At 36.8% G+C, this 23,119-nt stretch overlaps 1 protein-coding gene across 6 annotated transcripts in view; it reads right to left on the reverse strand.

The window, feature by feature from the left end:
- PRDM2 (PR/SET domain 2) overlaps positions 1-22,795 on the reverse strand; it is a 74,427-nt gene extending 51,632 nt beyond the window's left edge. For 2 of the 6 annotated variants that reach the window (XM_069782429.1, XM_069782431.1), the window contains exons 1-5: positions 22,511-22,643; positions 14,700-14,773; positions 6,171-6,288; positions 4,789-4,892; positions 1,077-1,229 (exon numbers count right to left, since the gene is read on the reverse strand). In XM_069782429.1, the coding sequence (XP_069638530.1) occupies positions 1,077-1,229; positions 4,789-4,892; positions 6,171-6,288; positions 14,700-14,708 (384 nt within the window). In that variant the 5' untranslated portion in view covers positions 14,709-14,773; positions 22,511-22,643. Of the gene's footprint in view, positions 1-1,076; positions 1,230-4,788; positions 4,893-6,170; positions 6,289-12,829; positions 12,873-14,699; positions 14,774-22,510; positions 22,665-22,772 lie in introns of those variants that run through there. The other 4 variants (XM_069782433.1, XM_069782432.1, XM_069782430.1 and 1 more) reach the window with 4 other exon arrangements.
- Between the last annotated feature and the right edge of the window lie 324 nt (positions 22,796-23,119).

Below are 23,119 nucleotides of genomic sequence, written 5' to 3' on the forward strand. Positions count from 1 at the left end.
AGAGGCAACCCAAGATAAAGTGTCTAGAGAAAACTAAGCTGGCTACAGATGCACGTCGGGAGCCTGCCCTCAGTGAATAAACACTGAAGAGAAGTCAATAGTCTGGCTGGTAATAGCAAACCTCTACTTGAATGCTACCTCAAAGCTATTAGAAAGTTCAGAAAATGTTTAGAAGTTTGGGGTTTTTTCAATCTAGTTTGAGTGACCTAAAATATAACAGTTTTACATATTGCTACACTGCCCTATAAACTTCAAAACTGCATGGTATCAACTCATTCTTTTATTAAGTGAAGATCAGTTACTTACAGATGTTGTCGGCCCTAGAAGGAAATGTAAGAAAGAGCAATAGCATAACAGCAAGGCTGCATATACCGAGAAACCACAAAAGCATTTTAAATAAAAACTAAGTCAAGCTATATATACTCACTGCTAGTAGGTTCTTGATCAGAGGTTCAAATAATACTTTGTAGCCCCAACATTCTAACACTAACATACTCTGCCACTACTTATAGTTAAACCATTCTTTTTCTTGGTTTGGGAGATAAAATGCCCCAGGAATTACACCCTTTTTCCTGCCCCCCACTCCCTGAATGAAACCGGAATGGTATAAAACCAGGAAAACTTGTTTCATGAAGCTACCTATAAAAGTGTCTTGACAACCAATCTTTGTCATACGATGCAAAGACCATAAAAATAATCAATTTCTGCAAAAAATCCTCAGTAGGAAGTGTCTCAGTATCTACAGGAATAGAAAAACATTTATTTTACGTAATCTGCTATAGTTCTGCATTCTAGTTTGTATCAAATTTGGCGCTACAGCAAATTATTAACCAACAAGAAAGACTGAAGTCTTCATACATATCCTACATTTTAACAGTAGATCTTAATGTTAACTGCATTGGCACCGAAGAATTTAGACCAATGAAATGTAGCATTTGCAGCATTTTAATTATATTTCGTAGAATGTTTCAAAACATTTTTAATACAAATAGCAAAAAAATTGGATTTGAATAAAGGGGGAAAGTATTAATAATAAAAGGTAACAGAGCAGTAACCGATTCTTCAGACACTGATACCTTCAAACTTTTGTAGTATATGGTCCTGTTGATCTCCAGAGGAAAAAGATTTTGCTCCTTTCCTGAACGTGCCCAGTTTATATACCGTAGCCAGTTCCCTTTCTCTGGATCAGTTGCATCAACACACATCCATCCTAAGTTTGGGTAATACACCTATGAGACAAAAATAGCATTAAGCAAATGGACAACTGTTGACACTGAAGTGTACATGCACTAAAACACTACACATTTTAAAGCTATACAACGTAGTAGTTATCATCTCAGGACAGAGATAACGCAAAGGATATTAGCAGAGGTAGGGGTTGTACTCAAGGGGAGTATCGCTGGTCTTCCACAGTCTTTTTAATGGAACTGGTACAACTGGGAAAAAAAAGTAACTTTTGGCCTGCAAGCCCTTCTCCAAAGGCTTTGGGCTCAAAAGCCAAAATATTTTTCAGTTTGGCAAGCCTGAAATTATTGTCTAGATTTCGCGTTTAGTAAAATGACTGATTTTAAGGTATAAAGGCAATAGAGCTTTATTTTTACTATCTGATGAATTGGGAAAAGTAACTATGTAGAAGTTAGAAGCATTTGCTTTATTTAAAAAGGGAAAGCATAATTTATATTTAATCTTTTTTTCAGGCTGTTAAATAAAATCTTAACCTTTCAGTAATCTTGTGATCACCTTAAAAATTGACCATGTCAATAAACTTCTGCATGTTCCAAGATCCTGGGTAAATTCTTTGGTTTCTGTTCTTGGAGAAAAATTTTTAACACCTACTCCTGTTTTACATTTCAAGACAGCTTGCAATAAAGCAAGGTTACTGACATCTTCGCTATTTTCTGATGACAGGCAACTCTGCTTCTCTTTCAAGACATGTTATGCATCTCCCACTCTTCTTACTATAATCCAAGTTAGATGTCTACAAGAAGAGCTATCAGTGGATGCTATACATCTTTTTCCAAACCAAAGAACACACCACTGTTCAGCAACCGGAACTATCACTCTTCCATTACTTTGTCTCAGAACACAGGCACACTAACAGGTACACAATGTCTCAGTATTGGGCAGCTGACAGATTTTTATTTAAAAAAAAAAAAAAAAGAAAAATACATGCAATTTAATTATATCTTATTATTTGCTTTTTTTCCTTTTGGTCAAGTCTATAAATATCAGTCTCTGCCTGGAAGAGGTCTTTTCAAAACCCAGCCTCCCTAGCTCATTACCTCCTGCAACATTCACTGAGCACCACTGCAGATAAGGAACAAACTAAAATTGCAGTTTCACCATAACTTTCCCATTCTGTTACACAATGTCGTAGTTTTTTATTGTTTCTGATATCTACTTTACAAGTAATTCTAAGTCTTTTCAAACTGTTTTACATTTTCAATTTCAAATACATTTCTACAACAGCTTAAAACAAGAACCATTTAATAAATTTTATTTCTTTTGTGTTGATATACTGTTGGTTTAATAAAATAGAATTTTATCAATAAAGGTAAAGTTTCAATAAATATACCAAAATCATCTTAGTTTCTTTCCAAGCAAACAGAAAACATCTTCCTTACTTAAACTATTCCAGCATGGATTTCATCAGCTGACTTTTGAAAGAACGTTCATCAGCACACCCAGCCCTTGCAATATGAAAGCATAAACAGCTTCACAGACCAAGACTGTAAAAGCAATCCTTTTGGTTAAAATGGAAGCAAAGAGCCAAACAATGCTGTGGAAGAGTTAGCAGGTATGGAATATATGGCAAAACGTTATACTTAATTACTTTTTTTATATATTACTTTATTATGTTTTTATATTACTTAATATTACAGTTTTTGCACAAAACAAAATACCTTATTAATTTTCAGTTGAAACTTCTAATTTACAGAATATTGTTTAAAAGCCTCGTGCACTGTGAGAAAGGAAATAGCTCCAACTCCTCTATATAACATTGTGACTTTAAGTGATTCCTGTGAATCACAATAAAGATCATTCAGCACAGTTGTGCCAGTCATTCTGAATCGGCAGACGGCATTTCCCTCAGTTTTCAGTCACTTGCCGTCATTTTCCTATCCGTGGCTTTTCTCCAACAGAAAATGAAAATGTGTTCAAGTCGCTATTTCTCTCCTCAGACATGGCAAGCATACACTGACACGCCAAACTCATGTTTTTCAGAATGATCCTCTAGCATGACAGTTCAAGATTATTAAAATTTACTGGAGATGCCAGCTTTTAGAAGCCTTACTTTTTCTTCAGATTAACTTCACTAAAGAAACAAACAAGATTCTTGCGGAAAAGGTTGTTCTCCTAGTTGGAGGTCCATAACCTAACTACTCCCACACACCACCACCCTTTTACAAACTGTATTTTCTAACAGTTAAGATTCTGGAGCGGTTTCAGGTATCAGCATATGGGGCCAACTGTTGCAGTCTCATTTTAACTGCTTTTTTCTAATTCCAAAATCAATATTAAAGCAACACACAATTACTTTCAAATCTAGCAAGGGTAGCCATTATCGCCTGGATTGCAAACTATGAAACTTCGTAACAGCTTGTTTGCAACTATCATTTCTCAACACAAATTTAAAAAATATTAGGACATATCCACTGAGAACATTCAAAACCCAGCACCGAGAAAAGCAACTGCAAGGTCAATAATTTACTTGACTGATTCAATCTCATTAAGTGTTCTTGTACCAGATCAAAACTGGAGATACCTTATGCAGTGGAGTTTGTGATAATATTAGCTCAATGCAACAAACACTATACTTGAACACTTTATTACTTTCCTAATATGAATTTGCATTTATGGGAAATTGTTCTAGACCAATTCCTCTGATAGGGATTAACCTTAAGTTTTGCACATGTATCCAGTGTTTTATGCAGCTCAATTTTTGCAGGCCAGAGGCCAGGATGACTACTATCAGTATCTTTAACCTAAAAATCTGTAAACTAGCAAGTTCTGATCCAGAACATGCTATGCCACAGTTCCTCCATCCCTGCCCCTCCTTGACCATTCACTTTGCTAAAGCCGTTTGCTGTATATATCTTCAGAAAGACTGAAGAAGTCTTCGGAAGTAGTTATGAACTGCCTTAAAGACACCGCAGATGGGATTCAACTCCAGATTAAGGCACCTACATTTTGAAATCTACATAATACCCAAGGTCTTATGACTATCAGCGGAGCTTAAAGAGCTATTCAGCTGTCCAGACAGCATTTGCTTTAAGGCAAGCCCAAGCACAAGTAGCACAAGAAATACTGCAACAGTTGAGAACTTCTATAAAAACTCCAAAAGCAAAACCAATTCCCATAACAAAGCTGGCTTTCAAAGAGCTAAATGAGGAGGAGTGCTGTGGCTTCCTTAAGACATTCCATAGCCTCCTAATTTCATAAGCAGTTGACAGTACTCAGTTCCAGAAAGAATATCAGTTAGGGTTCAAGTCGACATAGCAAAGCTTTATCAGCAATAGACTCCTAGGAGGAGGTGCGATCCAGAGACAGTATAAAAGAAAATTAATACAGCAATTTCAAACAATGCCAATAGTTTAAAGCTTTGTAATTCAAAATGGTTGCTCAATCCAAGTGTCTATAAATAACTGTTTGTAACTGTAGACATAGATAGATGGCAATTTTTTCCCCATCATGTCTGTTTCTACATTCTCTGGAAAAATTAAAGGCTAAATACAAAATATTGACCTAGTGACAGATACCTTTTTCCATTTACAAGCTGTTTCTTACCTCCCACATGTATACATTGCTCTTTACTTGAGATCTTTTTTTCTTGTCACCAACAAATGGTCCAAACTTCTTGCCTTTTAAAATTGATTTTGTTGCCCAGACACCTGAAGAGACACATACCAGTAGTTAAACTAATCTAACTTATCTCAAGCAAACCTTCTGCTCACAATTCTTATTTCTTAAGATCATTACATGTGTCTGTCTCAGACTGGGGAGCATTCTACAATATTAAAGATCACAATAAGGAAATTGAAGTTTACTAAAATGAATTCAAGCAATCTTCTCCCCAAAACTCACTACAGTCATGAAACGTTCAAGCATTTACCTGGTTTCATTCTTTGCTCACAGGCTACTGTAGCTCTGAAGACAAAAAACAACCTCCATTTTTCTTGTACTCCAGGTGATATTCAAATACCATAAAAGCATTACAGGTTTTACATTGTAAAGTCCCAGATTTCAGCTGTTTCGCTAGGTGAACATGTTATTAAAACAAAATTCCTACTTGCTTTCTCTGAAACAATGCTGGGCAAATGAAGCCCTCACAAAAGTTGTGAAACTAATCAATAGTATATTTTGAAGGAAAAAAACATTTAGGACTGGTTAAAATATGTGCATCTGCCCAAAAATTAATTTACAAGATTTAACCAAACTGAAAATGGACAGCTGCATTTCACATTTTACAGCACAAAAACTAAGAACAGATTGACAAATAATTGCTAATTAAACATAACATTCTCATTCAGACCATGCTAGATCAGCTTCATACTAGAAAAGATTAACCTTGCTCCAAGGTTGTTACTAACAGTAATGCATCTATTGTCAGGCTTATTCCTCTAACTACCAGCTTTCAACATCAAGCACCCAGTCTACAATTCTGACTTCCATCAAAGTTCTCCCATGTTAAACTCTGTTAAAAAAAGCAGCCAAGCATTCTGGACATATTACAGAAACAACACTTTGCTCCATAAAGCAGCTTTCATGTCTGCACTGAATCTGTTCTTACAAACTTTTTATATTGATTGGACAGTGAGATGCAGCATTCTAAAGAGAGACAACCGTAAGATAATTGCAAAACTCAAAACTAGTAAGAAAGTGCTATAGGTGAAAATGTGCCAGTGAAGTAACTTGTCAGTATTTTCATAACCTAATCTATTTGCATTTTGGTCCACCTTTGACCCCAATTCTGGTGCTCTAGGAACATCATCTTGGGATGCTGGAGAAACTTAGAAGCTGTCCACTCTTTCCAAGAGAAATTATTTCAGATAAATCCACCAGACGTGATCTCTACTCAGCACAGGAGGGCACCAAACTTTCACAGCAACTGTAATTTATAAGAGCTAGTGTAAAAATCTTAATTCTCTTTTCACAGTTGTAGCACTCACCAAGACGTGTCTTGTCAACAGCAGATGGGAAGAGCCTCACGTCCTCAGGAAGCCCCCTAAGCACATGCTCAGGTACATCATCTAAGGTCTCCACAGTGACAGTTGATTCAGTTGTGTTCTACAAGTCAAAAAGCCAGAAGGGCCACAACCATTAACAGATAAAAACAATAGCACAACAGATGATCCACCCATATGAGCTACAAAAACTCCTGACTTGAAATTAAAGTAAAATTTCCAAGCTGCCATTTCAACTAGGGTCCCCTCCATCAACATGCTAATGTAGAAGTATCTTTTTATCAAAACATTCACGTTTTCACTATTATTTTCACTACACTTGTATATGCTTTAATGCAGAGTTCTAAGACCACATTAGAGATATACCTAAAACACTGGTAACTAAAGGTGCTGTAAATATTCTTTTGCTTTAGTTAATGGAAGTGTTTTGATTACAAGAAGTATACAGTGAGTAAATCTGAAGGGGTTTTCATGTATCTCTTAGGCCATTTGCCATTTCATTCATTTTCCTTGGCCTCTCCTTAAAAAGAAATTCATCTCCCTTGAGTTACTTGGAGAATAGAGCTAAAGGTATTTTTATTTTTCCTGTCCGAATATAACTTACCTGACAGCACTACTATATTATACCTAAAGATGAATGAACAGAAATCCATTTTTTTCCGAATATACTTCCATATGTGTTCAGGCTTAGTGTTAAGTCTTTGAAACCACTCATTAATATGGTAATCTAAAACTCATCCATGGAACAGTTTTCAGTTGCATTATTTTTACTGATCAGTTATGCCATGAGAAACTACATTTAACAAGTAATTAGGTCAGTAATAGCATTGTTACATGCTACATTATGTTGAGACAACACTCCTTCGTGCTGTTTCTGATTAAAGTTCTTCCAAATTTCAGATAAAATCATTGTAAAGTTGATCTACCTGCCTAGTCTATTATGCTGAGACTTCCTCAAAAAAGTATCACATAAGTGTTCGTAGAAACAGTCCTAAAGTTTTAGTATCTATGAGTTATCACTATAAAAATCGCCAGTTCCTTAAACACTCTATCGAAGCATTAGAATTACTCTGATTACACAACATATTTGTAAACAATATGTTTAATTCTATTTTTAAAATCGACAACTCAAATTTTTCAAAAAAGTATGTAGCAGGAAAACATTCTAGCTCTTACGTAACCTGTCTAGAAAGTCTAACTCAATTAAAAAAGTAAAGGAGATAGATTAATTTTCCCTTTAAATTACAGACAGCTACAACAGACCTAATATAACGTTCAGTCCTAATCTTTTCTGATAATAAGCCACAAAAAGTTTTCATTATTTTAAGTTTCAGCTGTACATTAGATCTTAAATACTATCTCTTCTGCTAGAAAATGTTTCTGACTGCTTCTGAACGACTAGTATTTTTAAGAGCAACAATGTAGAACAAATGTGGATCAAATAAACCTGTTTGAGCCAGCAAAGCAGTTTCTCCATTATGACCCTCAGCAAGTAAATTTTAGTAAAGGTTAGTAAAATCATGTAGGCTTGATTGGATCCACTTCAGAGGTGTGGCAGGTAGCTTATCTTTATTATAACTGACAGCATTAATGAAAAGGATGACTGGAAAAACATTTATGTTTTATCAACCATCCGTTTCATTTTCTGCTTGACTTAACATAAATATCTGTCCATAAAAAGTAACGGTAACCAATAGCAAGGAAAAAAAAAAAACCTATTAACAGCGTGTCTATTAATAGATAAGTAGGAAATTAAATGCTAAAAGTTGTTAAGTTCTAAAAATATTTATTTTTACTCAATACACAATTCTAAGCATCTTCCATTTTCTAGGTATTATTTAAAGAATCCTTCAATTCTTTTAACTGAAAACTGAGATATACTGCAATTTTCCTGAGTATACCCTAGTTTTGTACTATTTCATAGTTGTGCATCATTCATAATGAAAGCTAACTGGTATTTCAGCTTAGAGTATAAGGACAAGTCAAATCTGTCCCTCCTCATGGCAGGGTGTTGGAACTAGATGATCTTTAAGGTCCCTTCCAACCCAAACCATTCTATGATTCAAAACAAAGAGCAATTCCAGGTCCAGAGCACTTACGGTCTGAGGGTCCAGACCTGCTCATGCAACCTTCCATTTTAAGTTTGTCAATCATTTCCTAAATATGCACATAAAAGTTCCAAACGGAACAACTGTGTCTGCCTCTGTGCATAATAGAAAGAATGATGTAAAGCTTCAGTAACAGGAACAACTTGCCTAGAAACACGCAAGTGATGACTTTCAAAATACAGTGCAAAGCCAGAACATCAGCTACCTACCACATTGAGGATAATTTCATATATATTAGCAACTCTATTTCCCCTTTTCAGATGATGACTTCCAGGCATACTCAATCTAATCCGTCCCAAAAAACCAATCTAAAATAGTTTCAGGTATTGCCTTACGTGAAAACATATCACTTGTGAGAAAGACTAAACAGAATCTCAAGGAAAAAAACATACTCAAAGTTCTGAGAAGCGCATACAGTTCACAAAAATGAAAAGTTGTTTTACCTATTGAATCGAGGATGTTGTGGTAAACTAACTACTCCAATGTATATATTGGAACATGCAATTGGGATACACCATCTACTCTGTCATAAACACAGATACATCCTGTACTACCCAGTACTCAATGTTAGGTGGACAGAGACAAGCCACCCTGCACATACTGGAGACTAGTAATGCACATAATACCCTTACAGTAGAGTAGCTGACATGATGAAGCTTGTATTTTAATGTACTTCGCAGAGCTACTGCTGGGTCTATTGTTGTCTTATACCGCTCTGTATACAACCTACAAGCATGCCATTCCACTCCAAAGACTGACATTAAAGTATCTGCATGTCAAGTTTACTGGTCTGCAACAAATAGAATAAGCTAAAAGCAGCTTTTAGAGAGAATAAAAGGTTTTAAATAATGTCATTGAAGTTGTTATTTCAGTCTCCTACACGTTAATCATAACTCCCAAATAAATCAACAGCTCAGAATCCTTAGCCAGCAGGTTATAATTAATACAAAAAGTTTTAAGGTATTTCTATATTAAAGTTTGAAAGGCCACAGAAAGCCAATAAATGATTTATGAATGTCTAGAAAGTGATTAGTTCCATTTTAAAGAGCCTACAAGGTTCAATAGGCTGCTTATAATATTATTCATACTGTTATTTTTGTAACACAACAGTAAATGCTACTCACACTTGTCATTAAACAACTAGCTCTTTATTACCTAATTATAATCAACAGAACACTATTCCTGATAAAAATGACCAGAATTTCAGAGTTACAAGCATGTACAGTTTCCCATAAAATTTGCCCACATTATGAAAGAATTGTGCTTGGTGAGAAATAGGCATGTGTTGAATCACATGCAACAGCCCTAAAAAAAGGTACCTGCCCTCTGACATCGAACTTTGATCGTTCTGGTCAGAAACGAATACTGGTGGTGATGGCAGTAACTACTCTAATATGCAGGATGTTATACTTAAGCTCTGAACGAGCTTTAGAAGGTGCTAAACGGAGAAATAACAACAACTTGGGCAACACTGCAGTTGTCCAAGTAAACCCTGACTTTCTGGAAATTATTCTTGCTTTTACATATAACCATAAAGCAGAGATATGATAGTAGTTTTCATATACTGAGTAATACTGAGAGCATTTTCCACTGACCACTTATGAAATATGTTATGCTGAAAGTTTAATGGAAATATATTTTTAAATGTATCTCTATATGCTATCAAATTTAAGGTTTTTATCTCTAAAGCAAAACAGATAAAGCTTCTCAACCTGTTCTACTTAGTACCCACTCTTTGTGGGGGTGCTGTGTATGGCAATTATTCTCTACATTTATGAATGTGACTTGCTGCCTTAAGTTACAAGAACATGTCTTCTGCCAGCTTCAACAGCAACAATGAGAAAAATTATAAAACTGGAGTCATAGCAATGTTATTCTACTGCTGCCTTGGTAAGCCGTAACAGCTGCACAGACACATCCTAGGGAGCTATTTGTAGGGCAGAAAGACCTCCAAACTGGAAACCATGGAAGGAATAGAATGCCAGAAATCCCTTCCCATCCAAGAGAGTGGAGAGATCAAGGGGGTGGGGGGGGAAATCCTTATTATTTAGTTATAATAGCTGAAGTCTATTCAAAGCACAGCAAAGGTTTATTTTGCTCTTCCAACAATCCAAAGGGAAAAATCGTAATGAAAGAAGTCTGGTTTTCAGACATCTGTTAGCCTTCAACTGATACACAAGAAGCTGTGTCTCACCAGACAAAAAAGAAACATGCTCTTCTCAGCATATCAAAGAAACCTAAATACCTTTCCAGTACATTATCCCATGATTTCATTAGGAGAGAACCAAGTCTATTTTTCACAGTGGTTTCTAACAAATGATACATAGGCATAGATGAGGGGGACCAGAAAGAATGAACAAGACAGCTATCAGAACGATGTACTTCAAGTTTCAAGCTAAAAAAGCTGTGGTGCTTTTTTTGTTGGGTTTCACTTTGGGGTTTGGTTTGTTTGGGAGTTTTTTGGTTTGGTTTGGTTTTGTGTTTGGTTTTTTGTTTCTTTACAACCATAGCTAGATGAGCAGTTAAAAATCTCAAGCCTCCAAATAAATTTTCACCTACCAGAACTTTAAAAATCAGACTCAACTGATTTAGACAGAAGTGTACAGCACTGTGTCATATCCTCTGATGTCTGACATATTCCTCAATAGTCACACCTCCTTTTAGCCATAAATATCCCAAAACCATCATTCTATCACTTAAGCAGTTTATTCCTGTGGAGTAATATACAATCAGAACTTTACTTTCCATCTACCTACATAAATCAAAGATTAACAGCTACATTCAGAGAACACAGCACTCGTACTCATTCGACACCTGTCATATTAATGGATTTCACAAATACAAGAAAATTGGATATGGCCTAGTAAGTAACAATACATTTCACACCTCAAACGAATGGTAATAAGTAACCAAATACTAGACAGTAAAATAAACAACAATTTAGTTCAGTCAAATCAGTGCAATCTCATTTTATTTGCAATTTAAATATAGCTACTTAAAACATTTTCCAGATCACAACCTGTCCCCAAGGAATGTCTGTCTACCAAATGAAAAAACACTGTATTTTAATCATTTTTCCACCAACACTTAACAATCACATTTAAATTGATTTTTCTATTTAAAAAATTCACCTCTTGGTAAGGATAGTGTACTGGTGCATGTCCTAAGCCAACTTTTGCATTTAACCAAAGTCCTAATATGGTATTTTTCACTTACTCCAAGACTGCAATTTTGAATACAAAAGCACTTGAAGCTTATTCCACTTTTAAGCTTCATACTCTGAAGTTCATCAGAAATATCACATTGCTAGCATTCAAATTAGCAGGGGTGAAGTGACTTAAGAACAATGCAAAAAAACCATTTGAGGGCTGAAGGGGTGCCTTAACTGAAAGTATCTTTTCCTGTTTGCATCGAATTCAGAGTCCAATCATTTTGACAGTACCTTTCAACACATTAAGCAATTTTTCACACCACTTTAAATATAATTGTACCTATGGACCAACCACAAATGAAGACTATAATGTTACAAGCAGTATTTAAGCAGAGTAGAAACAGTACCTGCAACAAGATGTTTACACATGATCAGAGATTAAAGTGGAAAGGAAAAAAAAAAATCATCCTGAACAATGTGATGAATGACAAACATTCAGTTAGTGTCATGTTTAGGTGGAAATAGGATTAAGATAAATGAAAGGATGCCACTGCAGAGAGAGGGACATGGCAGAGGAGTTAGAAGAGGTAGTTGTGAAAAGGAGATGAAGTGACTAGGGAAGATTGCTGACGCAAACAGCCAGCTAGCACAAGGAAGGCAAGTCAGAAGCAGAAAGGTCTCTGTTTGTCCAAGAACTGTCTGGTTAACCCTCTTTGCAACAATTTCACCATGTGTGCTTGAAAATTAAAGATGTATCAGAAATATCTGAAATAATAATTGAAAAATTCAGACGGAATGTGGGGAGGGAGTTTTAGTACAAGTGCAGGTGTAATTTGTTAATGTATGCCTTCACCATTTTTTAAATAACTGCCCATGCAGTTTTCCAGGTAGCACACAACCTTCTTCCTACTCCATCTTAATACAGTCTGAGATGCAGTACATGCTACCAATCAAAACCCCATGACTGCTTGGGTTCTTTTACATAAATTATTCAGCATATTCTGATGAAGTAGTTTACATATTAAAGGAAGATCTCTTTTTAAAACAGATAGAGAATACATTCTGTCTATCCTGAGACAGCAATCTTCCAAGAAACTCAAAAATATTATTTCCAACAACACCTGTTTTTTTTAATCCTTCTCCTTAATACAAAAAGGCCATATCAAAGCATTTATGAAAAGGTTCTCCTTCACTACTTCAAGACTTCTATGGGATAAACAACAAAACTAGCATTCTTTTACATAAAAAACAAATTAACAATAGCCCAATTAGTTTCAGGGTCACTGAAGTCACACCAAAAGCAAAGATAAGCAGAATGAAAGAAATACGACAAGAGAACACTTGAAAGATGTTTGGCATCAGGCAAAAACATTTCTTATACAGACCTGGCACTACAACTTGTCAACAGTGAATGAAATGACAAGGGCACTGCAAGAAAAAAACACCACAGGGTTGATGCTAAATACACACTTAATATGAATGGTAATTGAACAATAAAAAGCCATATGAGCTCTGTACACTTTGGAAACTAAATATGAAAGCCAGAAACACCAAGAAGGACTCTAAGCTACTGTAACTATCCCCAGAGGCAGGGTCATTCCATTATTTAATTGTAAGATGACATACATCACAGCACTGCATAAACAATATTAGCAGTCCCAATAAGAAAGATTAAGACTTTGTTTAATACAGCACAGAAATCTTAGTTCTAGAAACAGATCAGGGGCGGGGGAACACAACACAGACAGGACACGAGGGGACATGGACACACAAATGGGAAGGAAACAGCCAATGATAACAACTAAAGATTAGGATCTACAGCTTTCAGAATTATAGCAGAATCCAAAGCTTATGGGAATGACTAATAAAGCAGGATTATTACTCAAGCAGGCAGAGCAATAGGCTGTTTGCTTCATGCCACTGAGTGTATTAAAAATAAGACTTACGGGTGAAAAAATTTCAAGTCTCAGTAGAAATAAATTGTGAAGCAATAGTTAACCTCAAACTAGACTACTAATGCTTAAAAGTGTGTTAATGCAAATGTTATTTGTTTTTTATATATAATTTATATTTGTGTATAGATATAATACAAATATGTACTTTTACAACACATATTTCAAGGCTTTGATAGAGATTATATTTTCCTATTCACTTTTTAAATAAGCACATATATATTGAAGATTTTTTACTTTAAATCAGAGGAAAAAAAGCTACAGGAAACATCCTACCAACACATTTCACACTGTAATTACTTATATTGGGTATATACTTCTTTAACTTCAATGAGAACATACTTCAGCAAAGTGCTAACTGTATTCAATGCTGCTGATGATAAAATAAGGGCATAAATGGCAATAAAAGCACGCACTAGATACAGGCATCAATGAAAAAGTATACAAAGCATTTTACATGACTGTGTACCGTGGTTGTTTCTGGCTAAGAAAGCTTCTGTTCATAGCTGACTTTTTTAGCAAATTAAAAATGTCATTCCTTCAGTTTAATATCTTATGTTCACATTCCCATGCCAAAAGGACTTTGTACGATCATCCAAAGAGAGAGGTACTTATGAGAAAAATTTAAGACAACATGTACTTTTTCTGTAAGTATCTTTAAGTAATACAATTGTGCATGATAGACAAACAGATGTATAATTCCTACTTGGATAGACAAATGCAAAATAAAATCATGTACACTTGGCACCGATTCAAACAACACCCTCCAGTCAGGATATTCTTGCATCCATGCAGTGGAGTACTACATCACAAAAGAAATGTGTTTTCCCCATTTTTTCACTTCATTATAGGGGAAATGCTTAAGATCCAAGAAAAGTGTGAAACTTCCTGATCAATGAATTTCTGTGACAGATTGTTCACCGCACATTCGAAATGGTAAAGTGGTTAAAAAAGGTTAAAAAAAAAACTGAATCCTTCAATTTTCAAGCCACTTTTATAAGGAGCTGAATTATTACCAAAAGCCGCAGGATGAAATAGATTTTCCTGGAGAGGTGTTCTTATAAGAAGTGCCAGCAGTAATAAGTTACATGCCGCTAAAGGGAATTCACACACAAAAAACTTAAATCCATGAAATAAAATAAATCTCACAAGCATACACATTGTGGAAAGGAGGATTATGAAATTTAATGACATCGAAGATTTTAAAGAACATTTCTTTTTTAGTGGATGATTTACTTTTCTTATTAATAATTAACTGTTCTAACATCTAAGTATTTTGATAAAGTCTTACATTTATACTCACCTGATTCATTTTGAATTCCTGTTGTGTTCTGAAAAGATACACACAACAAAGAAACTCCTTTGATTACATGAGCCCTAAAAAGAAAAACAGACAATTGTAACACGTACCTACCTACAAATTTACATTGAATTGAAAGTACACACAGACCTGTAGTTTCTCTTCCTAAAGCATTTGTTACAAAGGAGCATATCGCTTTATAAAAAAAATCTGCTCCAAGCTGTATTTTTGTTATTATAGCTCAAATGTATATGAATAATCTCAGGACAGATATCTACCATTAATCTTTCTGACAGTTTTAAATGATGATGCAACAGAAACGTGCTCAAGTAGAATTGTTTCATTTGTTTTTAAAAACAAGTTAGCTTGTTCAAGATTGAGCACTTTTAAGAACTTTAGGAGTGAGATCTCTTTAGAATTTAGTATCAAAGCATTATGGAAGACCTTAAGTGGTTTTCAAATTCACAAAATGCATGCGTCTGAGTCTCTACTCTCCCATATTGGAAACAGGAAATTCATCCTTAAAATTGAGCCTTTTATTAAGGTATTTTATTACACTAACACATTTGGCATTCTTGTTTAACAGAAGCCTAAGTTTTCAAAAGGTTTCCAACAGAAATTCCTAGTTCAGGTAGACACCAAATTTGGAAACTCATGACAAAACTAATCAGAATGATGCCGAATCTAAAAGTCTAGTACATCAACTCACTTCCTTTTTTTTTTTTTTTAAATATATACAAAAAAGCATTACTGCAAGTTATGCTGGAAACACTATCCTTCCTGGTATCATACAGAATTTTCAATAAATGAGCACTGCCCTTTTTCAGAGGTTAACTGGTACCTGATCACTTAAAGCACTTTAATCAAGTACTGCTATTTCTTCCCTATCTTTAGTTTTCTTATTATAACAATGATTAACTGATTTTTTACTAAGTAGTTTGTATAAATACTAACATTTAATTTAAAATACATTCAAGCAAAATACACTCCAAACAAATACTCCAAATAAATTTCATATAATCCTTCACATCTTTGCACTGTAAGAAATCTTAATGCTGCATAACGGTGAAAATACTGCCAAGCATCATACAAATGTTGCATTGCTTAAGAAATTCATAAGAAAAGGAAAAACTTCCTTGAAAATGATATTTCTGTTATACAGCTCTTCCAGGATTACCTCCTTTTGTCCTGATATTTCTATACTACGTGAGCATTTAGACAAAGAGCTGAAGCATCTGTATTTCAGTTCCAGTTTTGCAGCTGGTTCTGTGGGATTTACAGTTTGCCAGCAAAGACCAGTTACAGGATAAGGAGCTTCATCTGAACAGCTTTTAAACTTCTGAAGAAAACCACTCCTTCTGGAACATACTGTTACAACTTTAACTTATTTCAGTATATCTGTCAAATACAAATCAACTCCTATGAATGATACATCCCAAGCTTTTGATTTTCTAAAATCTTCCCTAGCACTGACAGAGAACGTAGCCAACACCAAGAAACTACTGAACAAGTAGGGAATGCTCCACAGGTTTCATTATTAGTTACAGTCACTCCTGAGATTGTTAAATCTTGCCATGACAATAACGTCCCTTTGGCGCTAAGTTTCTCATGTATTAGCACACAGTTGTTTCTCACACAGATTCCACATACCCTTTACTTCCCTCAGCCTTGATATCTTAACTCATTTTCCCTCCTGACAAATATGATTTCTACTTCACACATTTTTACAAATGCTTTAGGCAAATGGTTTCTGAAATTTGATCCATAGACTTCTGCTGAAAGTTGCTCAGCACATGGATATGCTGATTAAAGAAAAAGCAAAAATTGGAGTCAGTATAAACTGTACTTGAGATGAGGCCTGAATAACACAGAAGAATCCAGTGCTCTTATTCATTGTTCATTGGGACAATACCCACACAATGTCAATTTATAAATGAAACATTTTGGATAGCAAGAGAGGCATCAAAACATTTCCTAGTGTGAAAAACAACTTATTTTTAGTAACAAATGTCATGTTTTTCTATACTTGGCCACAAAACAAAAAACGATTACTCACATAAAGACAACAAAAGCAAGAACCTTTTATTGACAGGATTTTAGAGCACAGACTGATGAGCTACTATAGCTGTAGGACAGGAGTTTAAGTGGTTATTGTCTCCAGCTGCCTATTTCTACCTTTTCTCCTCCTTCCCTCTGAAGATTATCAGTCCCTCCATGGCAAGGGCATAACTAACTGTTCACATACCCATTTTCTATCATGGTTCCAGAAAGTGACTTAGAAAACCTACTGTAAGAAGTGCACATATGTTACACTGTGGTAAATGACAGTCATCTGAAGCACATACATCATTTTCAACACTGAATAAAAGAGGAAGGCATTTAACCCAGAACTCTAGGTATGTAAAGACAATAAGGATTTAAAGCACTTACAGAAGCAAACATTCAACATCATCACTACTCAGCCACTAAAGGTAAAGAATTCGAGAGACAAGTAAATACCCATTAAGTGATGGGTTGAAGGGCTCAATGCTAAAGGAAAGTCCTATCAAGCTGAACATTTCCTCTAAGCTAAGCTTTCTTACCTGAGTTGTTAAATGGATTAGTCAAAAATTTGAAAAGCAGTCAAAAACTTTATTTTTTACTTTGTTTTATTTGAGCAGTAAAAATACACTTTTCTTGTATTTCATATACCAATTCAAAACTATTTTGCTTAGAATTAATATTGTTTTCAAAGAATTTTCAAAACAAAAAATAAGCTTGGTATTTTTACAAATTTTATAAATGCTTTATTCAGCTTTTATAGAACCGGTTATATCCAGACCTCTCAGTGGTATTTCTTGGGAGAAGCTGACAGATCTTAACATACTGATGTATTTAAACGTCCGCATAACACAGTTTTGGTGGATTCCTAACAGACTGCGTTACTCAACTCTTTCAGCTACAAGTTACCCAAGGAACCAGTTGACCGTAAAATACAGTTAGATGAGAAATTAAGCTACAGTAAGCCAAAAGCTTCAAGAAGTGTTTATAAAGCTATTAATTTAAAACACACACTTCACCTTAAAATTTTATACCTGCAGTTCTGGCAAGTTACATGTATGAGCTCTCTAACTGAAAAAATGCCTGAAAATATTTCCCCACTTTTTCCTCCATGTTACCTATTTTGTTAACAATTAACTCAACTATGTGGAAAGCAAGATTAATTGCCCTAAAAAAAAAAAAAAAAAAAATTAAGAGTGTATACAGACTTACGTACAGTCACTAGTTTTCTTTCTACCTAAACGAAACACGACATGAGAACAGAAGACAAAGTATCTGGTAACACTAAATTTGGGGTTTAACTTCTAGTACACAAAGTTCAACAAAAACAAGAAAATATGAAACAATTCTACAACTGCTGCAAAAATATTAGTTCCCCATATGATCAACGGCTACCAACAAGGTATTTACTCGACACTGCAAGCAGAAACAAGCTTTCACTTCATACACTAATGACTTCTTAGCTACCCATACAGTCAAGTCCAATGCAAGATTTTTCCAGGAAAGCCCCAAAGAAAATTATACTGCTCTGACTTTTCATCAGGGGAATTGTGATATATTAAGTTTAAAGAAAGGATGATGACCATATTAAATCAGGTTTAAAGTCAGCAATAGTCTACAACTGTGTTAGTACTTTGAAAAAGTCACGTTAGCAACTCCATCAAATAGAGGTGCTATTTCAATTCAACCTTTCCTCCAAACTCAACAGCGACATATACCTGTATCTATCAAAGATCTGAATATTGTTAATAACACCCACCACAGTAAACTTTGAAGATTCGCTGAAGTCCCTAAGAAAAGATAAGTAAAGGTTCTATGCCAAAAATGAAGCACACTCACCAGTACAGTAAACTGAACTTTTAAAATTAATTTCCAGAAAACATTGCCAAGACATATTTCTTTCAAAACACTACCTACTACTGTATCTCATGAGTACAAAAATACCATGCACTTTCTCAAGACAGTATATTTATTTAGATAAGAATATACGAGGCATTCGTATTTAAGGAATATTGTGGTCACTCTCAAACAAAACACTTGAAACAAAAAACATTTTAGCCTTATTTCTGAATTCTACACTTAAGAATTTTAAATATTCCCTTACAAAAATATAAATGGTTGGGAATAAGTTTGCAAACAAGAGCAAGTAATTTTATACAAAACCAACATTACAGATCATCTTTTTCAAACTAAATCAGATGGTACTTCTAGTAAGCATTCCTAGGTTTTACTAAATAGCTATCTTCTGATTTTAAAAGCTATATTTATCATTTCTGTATGTGGGGTTTTTTTTTTTAAAAATCCCAGAATCAAAAAGCACTTTGAAAGAGAATGTTGCTTTCAATTCAGAGAAAGGAAAAACCAGGCATAAGAGTATCAATCCTACTTTGGAAGCTGAAAATGGAACATGCATTACATCACTGCTCCAGTAAAAACATGTTCATTACAGAACCAGGAACAAAACTTGAAAGTCTCAACACTCTGCTTTCCTAATGACCAGGAGTTCAGGCTGGGATACTGCAGGGCTCGTTTTCTTTGTTTCAGTTTTTAGTTACAGCATGTGATTTTTTTGATTTTTTTTTTTTTAACATCAGGACATTTATATTTTTTCAGTTCAATACTGAAATACTCTAATCCACAAATTTTCCATGTATTAAGTGAAACAAGGCTTGAAAAAAGAAAAATTAAGTTCATGTTAACTCTGGAAGATTAAAACATGTATTTGATAGAAACAAGAAGCACTACCTATGGGCACTTAATTGCAAAGACACTTTCAGTTACTCAAGACTGCCAGAATAAGAATGGAGAAAAAATGGGCAAACAACGAACACTAAAATCTATTACCTATTGTCCGTTAAGAAAAAAGGCTTTGCTTACTGCCGTGTAACCAAATAAACTCTTATACCTTAGAAAGGTTTATTCAGATAACCAAGAAAATAAGCCAAGAAATCACCAACACAAAAGTAAAGCCCATGTTTATTAATTAAACAGCAACTAGTCAAGAGAAGTCAACAGAAGATAACAAGTCTCTAACAACTGCAAATATACAGGAATACCATTCCAATCTTCAGACAGAAGTACACTTTTTATTCTACTTGCAAAGACAGTAAATTCAAATGAAAATTTTCTCAGACAAGTACATTACTGATTTACTACTACATGAAGAAGTCCATTTCAGTCATTTCTTTTTACAATACAGGACTCAGCCTCCCACTTTTGTCTACAGGCATGTTTTATGTAGAGGCAGAGAAGAAATATTTTTCAGCTAAGAATACAATCAGAGAAAAAACACACTGGTAAAAGAAATTATTTCACTGAGGGGAGTCATTAAGTATAAGGATCATAGCTGCCCTTTCACATGCTAACAAGTTCAACATCAAATATACTGCAGTCCTTTAAAAAGGTATGCCAATGCAGATACTCAACACACATGAGTTTATGAACCCCAGCTGTTTATAAATCCCTGCTAAAAAACATACAAGCAGCAGTCTCCAATCTCCACCAGTAAGCAAATAACTCATGATGATCAAGGTACTGTGCTATTGCTATAAGCCATAGACTATTTTTTTTTTTCTGGCCGAGATCTTCATTCAAAGGTCTTGCAAGCACACTGCAAATAAACTATTAACTGGATACCAATGATACAGAAATACATTACCACACTAGTCATCTCTAAATCTCTCTGAAGTTCTATTTTCAACAGCCAGCCACCTAGTAAGCAACAATATTCAGATCTCCTTTTTATATACCATCACTTGTTTACCCCTAAGGATCAAGGCTTTTATGTAAAACAGTGAGGTGGGGACATTACTGCACTGGAGGACGGACTTCAAGAGCTATTTTAGTTTTTATGAAAAATAGTAGTTTGCTCTGACCTTCTGTTTTACTTTCATTTTCAAGCAAACATTCATGTAGAAAAATATGGGTTATACAAACGTACATAAGTACTTCAGCATCCTTCCCCCATCTTCCATGCTACTCTGGAAGAAGGCTGTTCTTCAGATCCCCATACCTACACTAAAGAGGCATCAGTTCAGGAATCTCCAAACACCATACTCATCATGGCATTTCTACCCAAGATATTTTATCCAAAGTGATAACTTGCCTTTTATTTAACGTAACTTAGGGTTCCACTATAAGTGAAACTTGGCCTTATTTTTATGGTCTATGCCGGGGCAGACAGGCTGTTGAGACACTTCTGCCCTAACAAATCCTGGGAGCTATATGCTTGAAAACCAACAGGTACTAGTACAGGGTTCTCACTGTTGTCTCTACAAGTCCAATAGTCCTTTTGTGTCTTAAAAGTCACTCCCCCACATCTATCAATGATGGGGTTCTCTAACTGAAGAGTGCCAATGCTATCACTGATTCACCATCGTGCGTTTCAACAGTTCGAAGAGCTGGAGGCCTCTCTGTCTATATCAAGGAAAGCATACTTGAATTCTTAACATGCACATCATTTTTATTAAAATGTGGCAAGTGTCAAAAGACAACAACAAAACAATTATATACCACACTGCTATGCATCTCCAGTTCTCCTAATCAACTTAGTATGTGTGAATAAACTTTAAAAAAGACTTTGCATCCAAATAACATGCCCGAAGTCAAGAGCATAGACCGGGAACAGCAAACTGGAGTGGCATCAGAAATACAAGTAGTCCTGTTGTTTTCAAGAGCTGTCCACTGTTGATTACTCAAATGTAAAATAAGAAAAATATTTCTCTTGCCACTGAGCGACCAGATAGCAGGTGCAGCCACATAACCTTCCCTTCCTTCTTCAACAGTTGCAAACAATTTAAAGTTTTCTTTACTATTTCAAAATGGAAATTTGGCAGCTTCATATGAATTTGAAACCACTAGAAACTCTACTGAAGCCTTCAGCTACCTGCTCATGAGATTGTTATCAGCAACGCTCCACATGCTGCTCTGGCTTCAAATATAAAATGTACTCGAAGATACTACTCTTGATCTGTCTTAAATGTCTTACATGAAAATTTTCTCTCTCACCCCAAACATTCTTCCCCACGGTACCACTGCAGCATCGCAAAAAAATCTCTGATTTACGTGACATGTCCTAGGAAGAACATTTCCAGTGAGGAAACCACGTCTGAAATTAATTTCTCCAAGGCCCCGCTCACTCAACTTGGCAGACACTTCATCTGCAGCGAGCTTTAAGGCGTGCAAATTGCCAAAACTTTCGAAGACTGTGTATTACGAACTGTTTGGAAGACAACAGTTGTCTCGCAACGTCAGGCTGGCAGCGGTTATAGAGTGCCGCTTTGCCAGCTGACACCTCCGAGGCAGCATTTTCAAGAAAGAAAAGCCTGAAAAAGCAGCCCAGGGGATGGAGCAACCTTCTTCCAAAACGGCCTCTGCCGCCATCCTCCTCCCTCGCCCTTGCTTTCGCTCCCTGGACCCCCTCTCTCCACGAAGCTCTCCCACATCCAGCTCCCGCAGGGCACCAAGTCCCACAGTCACTCCTCGCACCTGCAGCCGCTGCCCGCACGCCCACCCCGCTGCCTCCCCCCCCCGGCCGCCACCTTCCTCCGGGCCCCCCCCCGGGGCGGCTCCACCTCCCCGAAGGAGGCTCCTCGGCGGGCCGGGCCGTCGCCACCGCCGCCGCCGCCGTCCCCTCCTCCCGCGCCGGGCCCCCTCCCAGCCGCGCCCCCGGCGCCGCGCCGCTGGCTCTGCCCACCGCCCCCACGCCCCGTCCCGCCCTCCGGCGCGGCGGCGCCCGCGGGCATCGCGACGGGCCCCCGCCGCCTCCCTCTCACCTGCGCCGCTGCCGCCGCCTACGGCCCGGCTCGAAGCGGCACGGAGCGGCCTCAGCTCCGGCACCATCCGGGCGCCATTTTGTCTCCAGCCTCGGAAGTGACGTTGGGGGGAGGCCAGCGGGCAGGTCCCCCCGCCGCGGGACCCCCTCCGGAGCGGGGCCGGCCCCCCGCTGCCCCCCACCTCCCCTCTGCCCCCCCCCCACCTCCCCGCCGCCGTTTCCCCCCCCCATTATTTCCCCGAAACCGCCTCAGCTCATCCCACCTGCCGGAGCCGGCCTCCGCACCGCGGCCTCCAGCCACCACCCTCATCCCAGACAATGAGCTGTGGAGAAGAGCAGGTTCTCTTTCCCTATTTTTTTTTTTTTTTGGTCTGTTTTTCTTCCTTTCGTAGTAATGCAGCTCTGCAGGGAGGTGGTTTTCTCGCCTCTGACTGAAAACGAAAATAAAAAAAAAACCCCTCAGTGGCTGAGGGGAAGTTATTTGAGTAACTGGAGGTGATGTGTGGAGAGATCCTCACCCCTGAGGCGGCGCGGGCGGTTTCTTTGGGCTAGCGCTCTGACAGGCTGAGACCCATTTTTGCTGCACATATATTGTGCTGTCCCGAGTAAA

This window comes from Haliaeetus albicilla, chromosome 4 (genome assembly GCF_947461875.1).
Source record: "Haliaeetus albicilla chromosome 4, bHalAlb1.1, whole genome shotgun sequence".
Lineage (NCBI taxonomy): Eukaryota > Metazoa > Chordata > Aves > Accipitriformes > Accipitridae > Haliaeetus > Haliaeetus albicilla.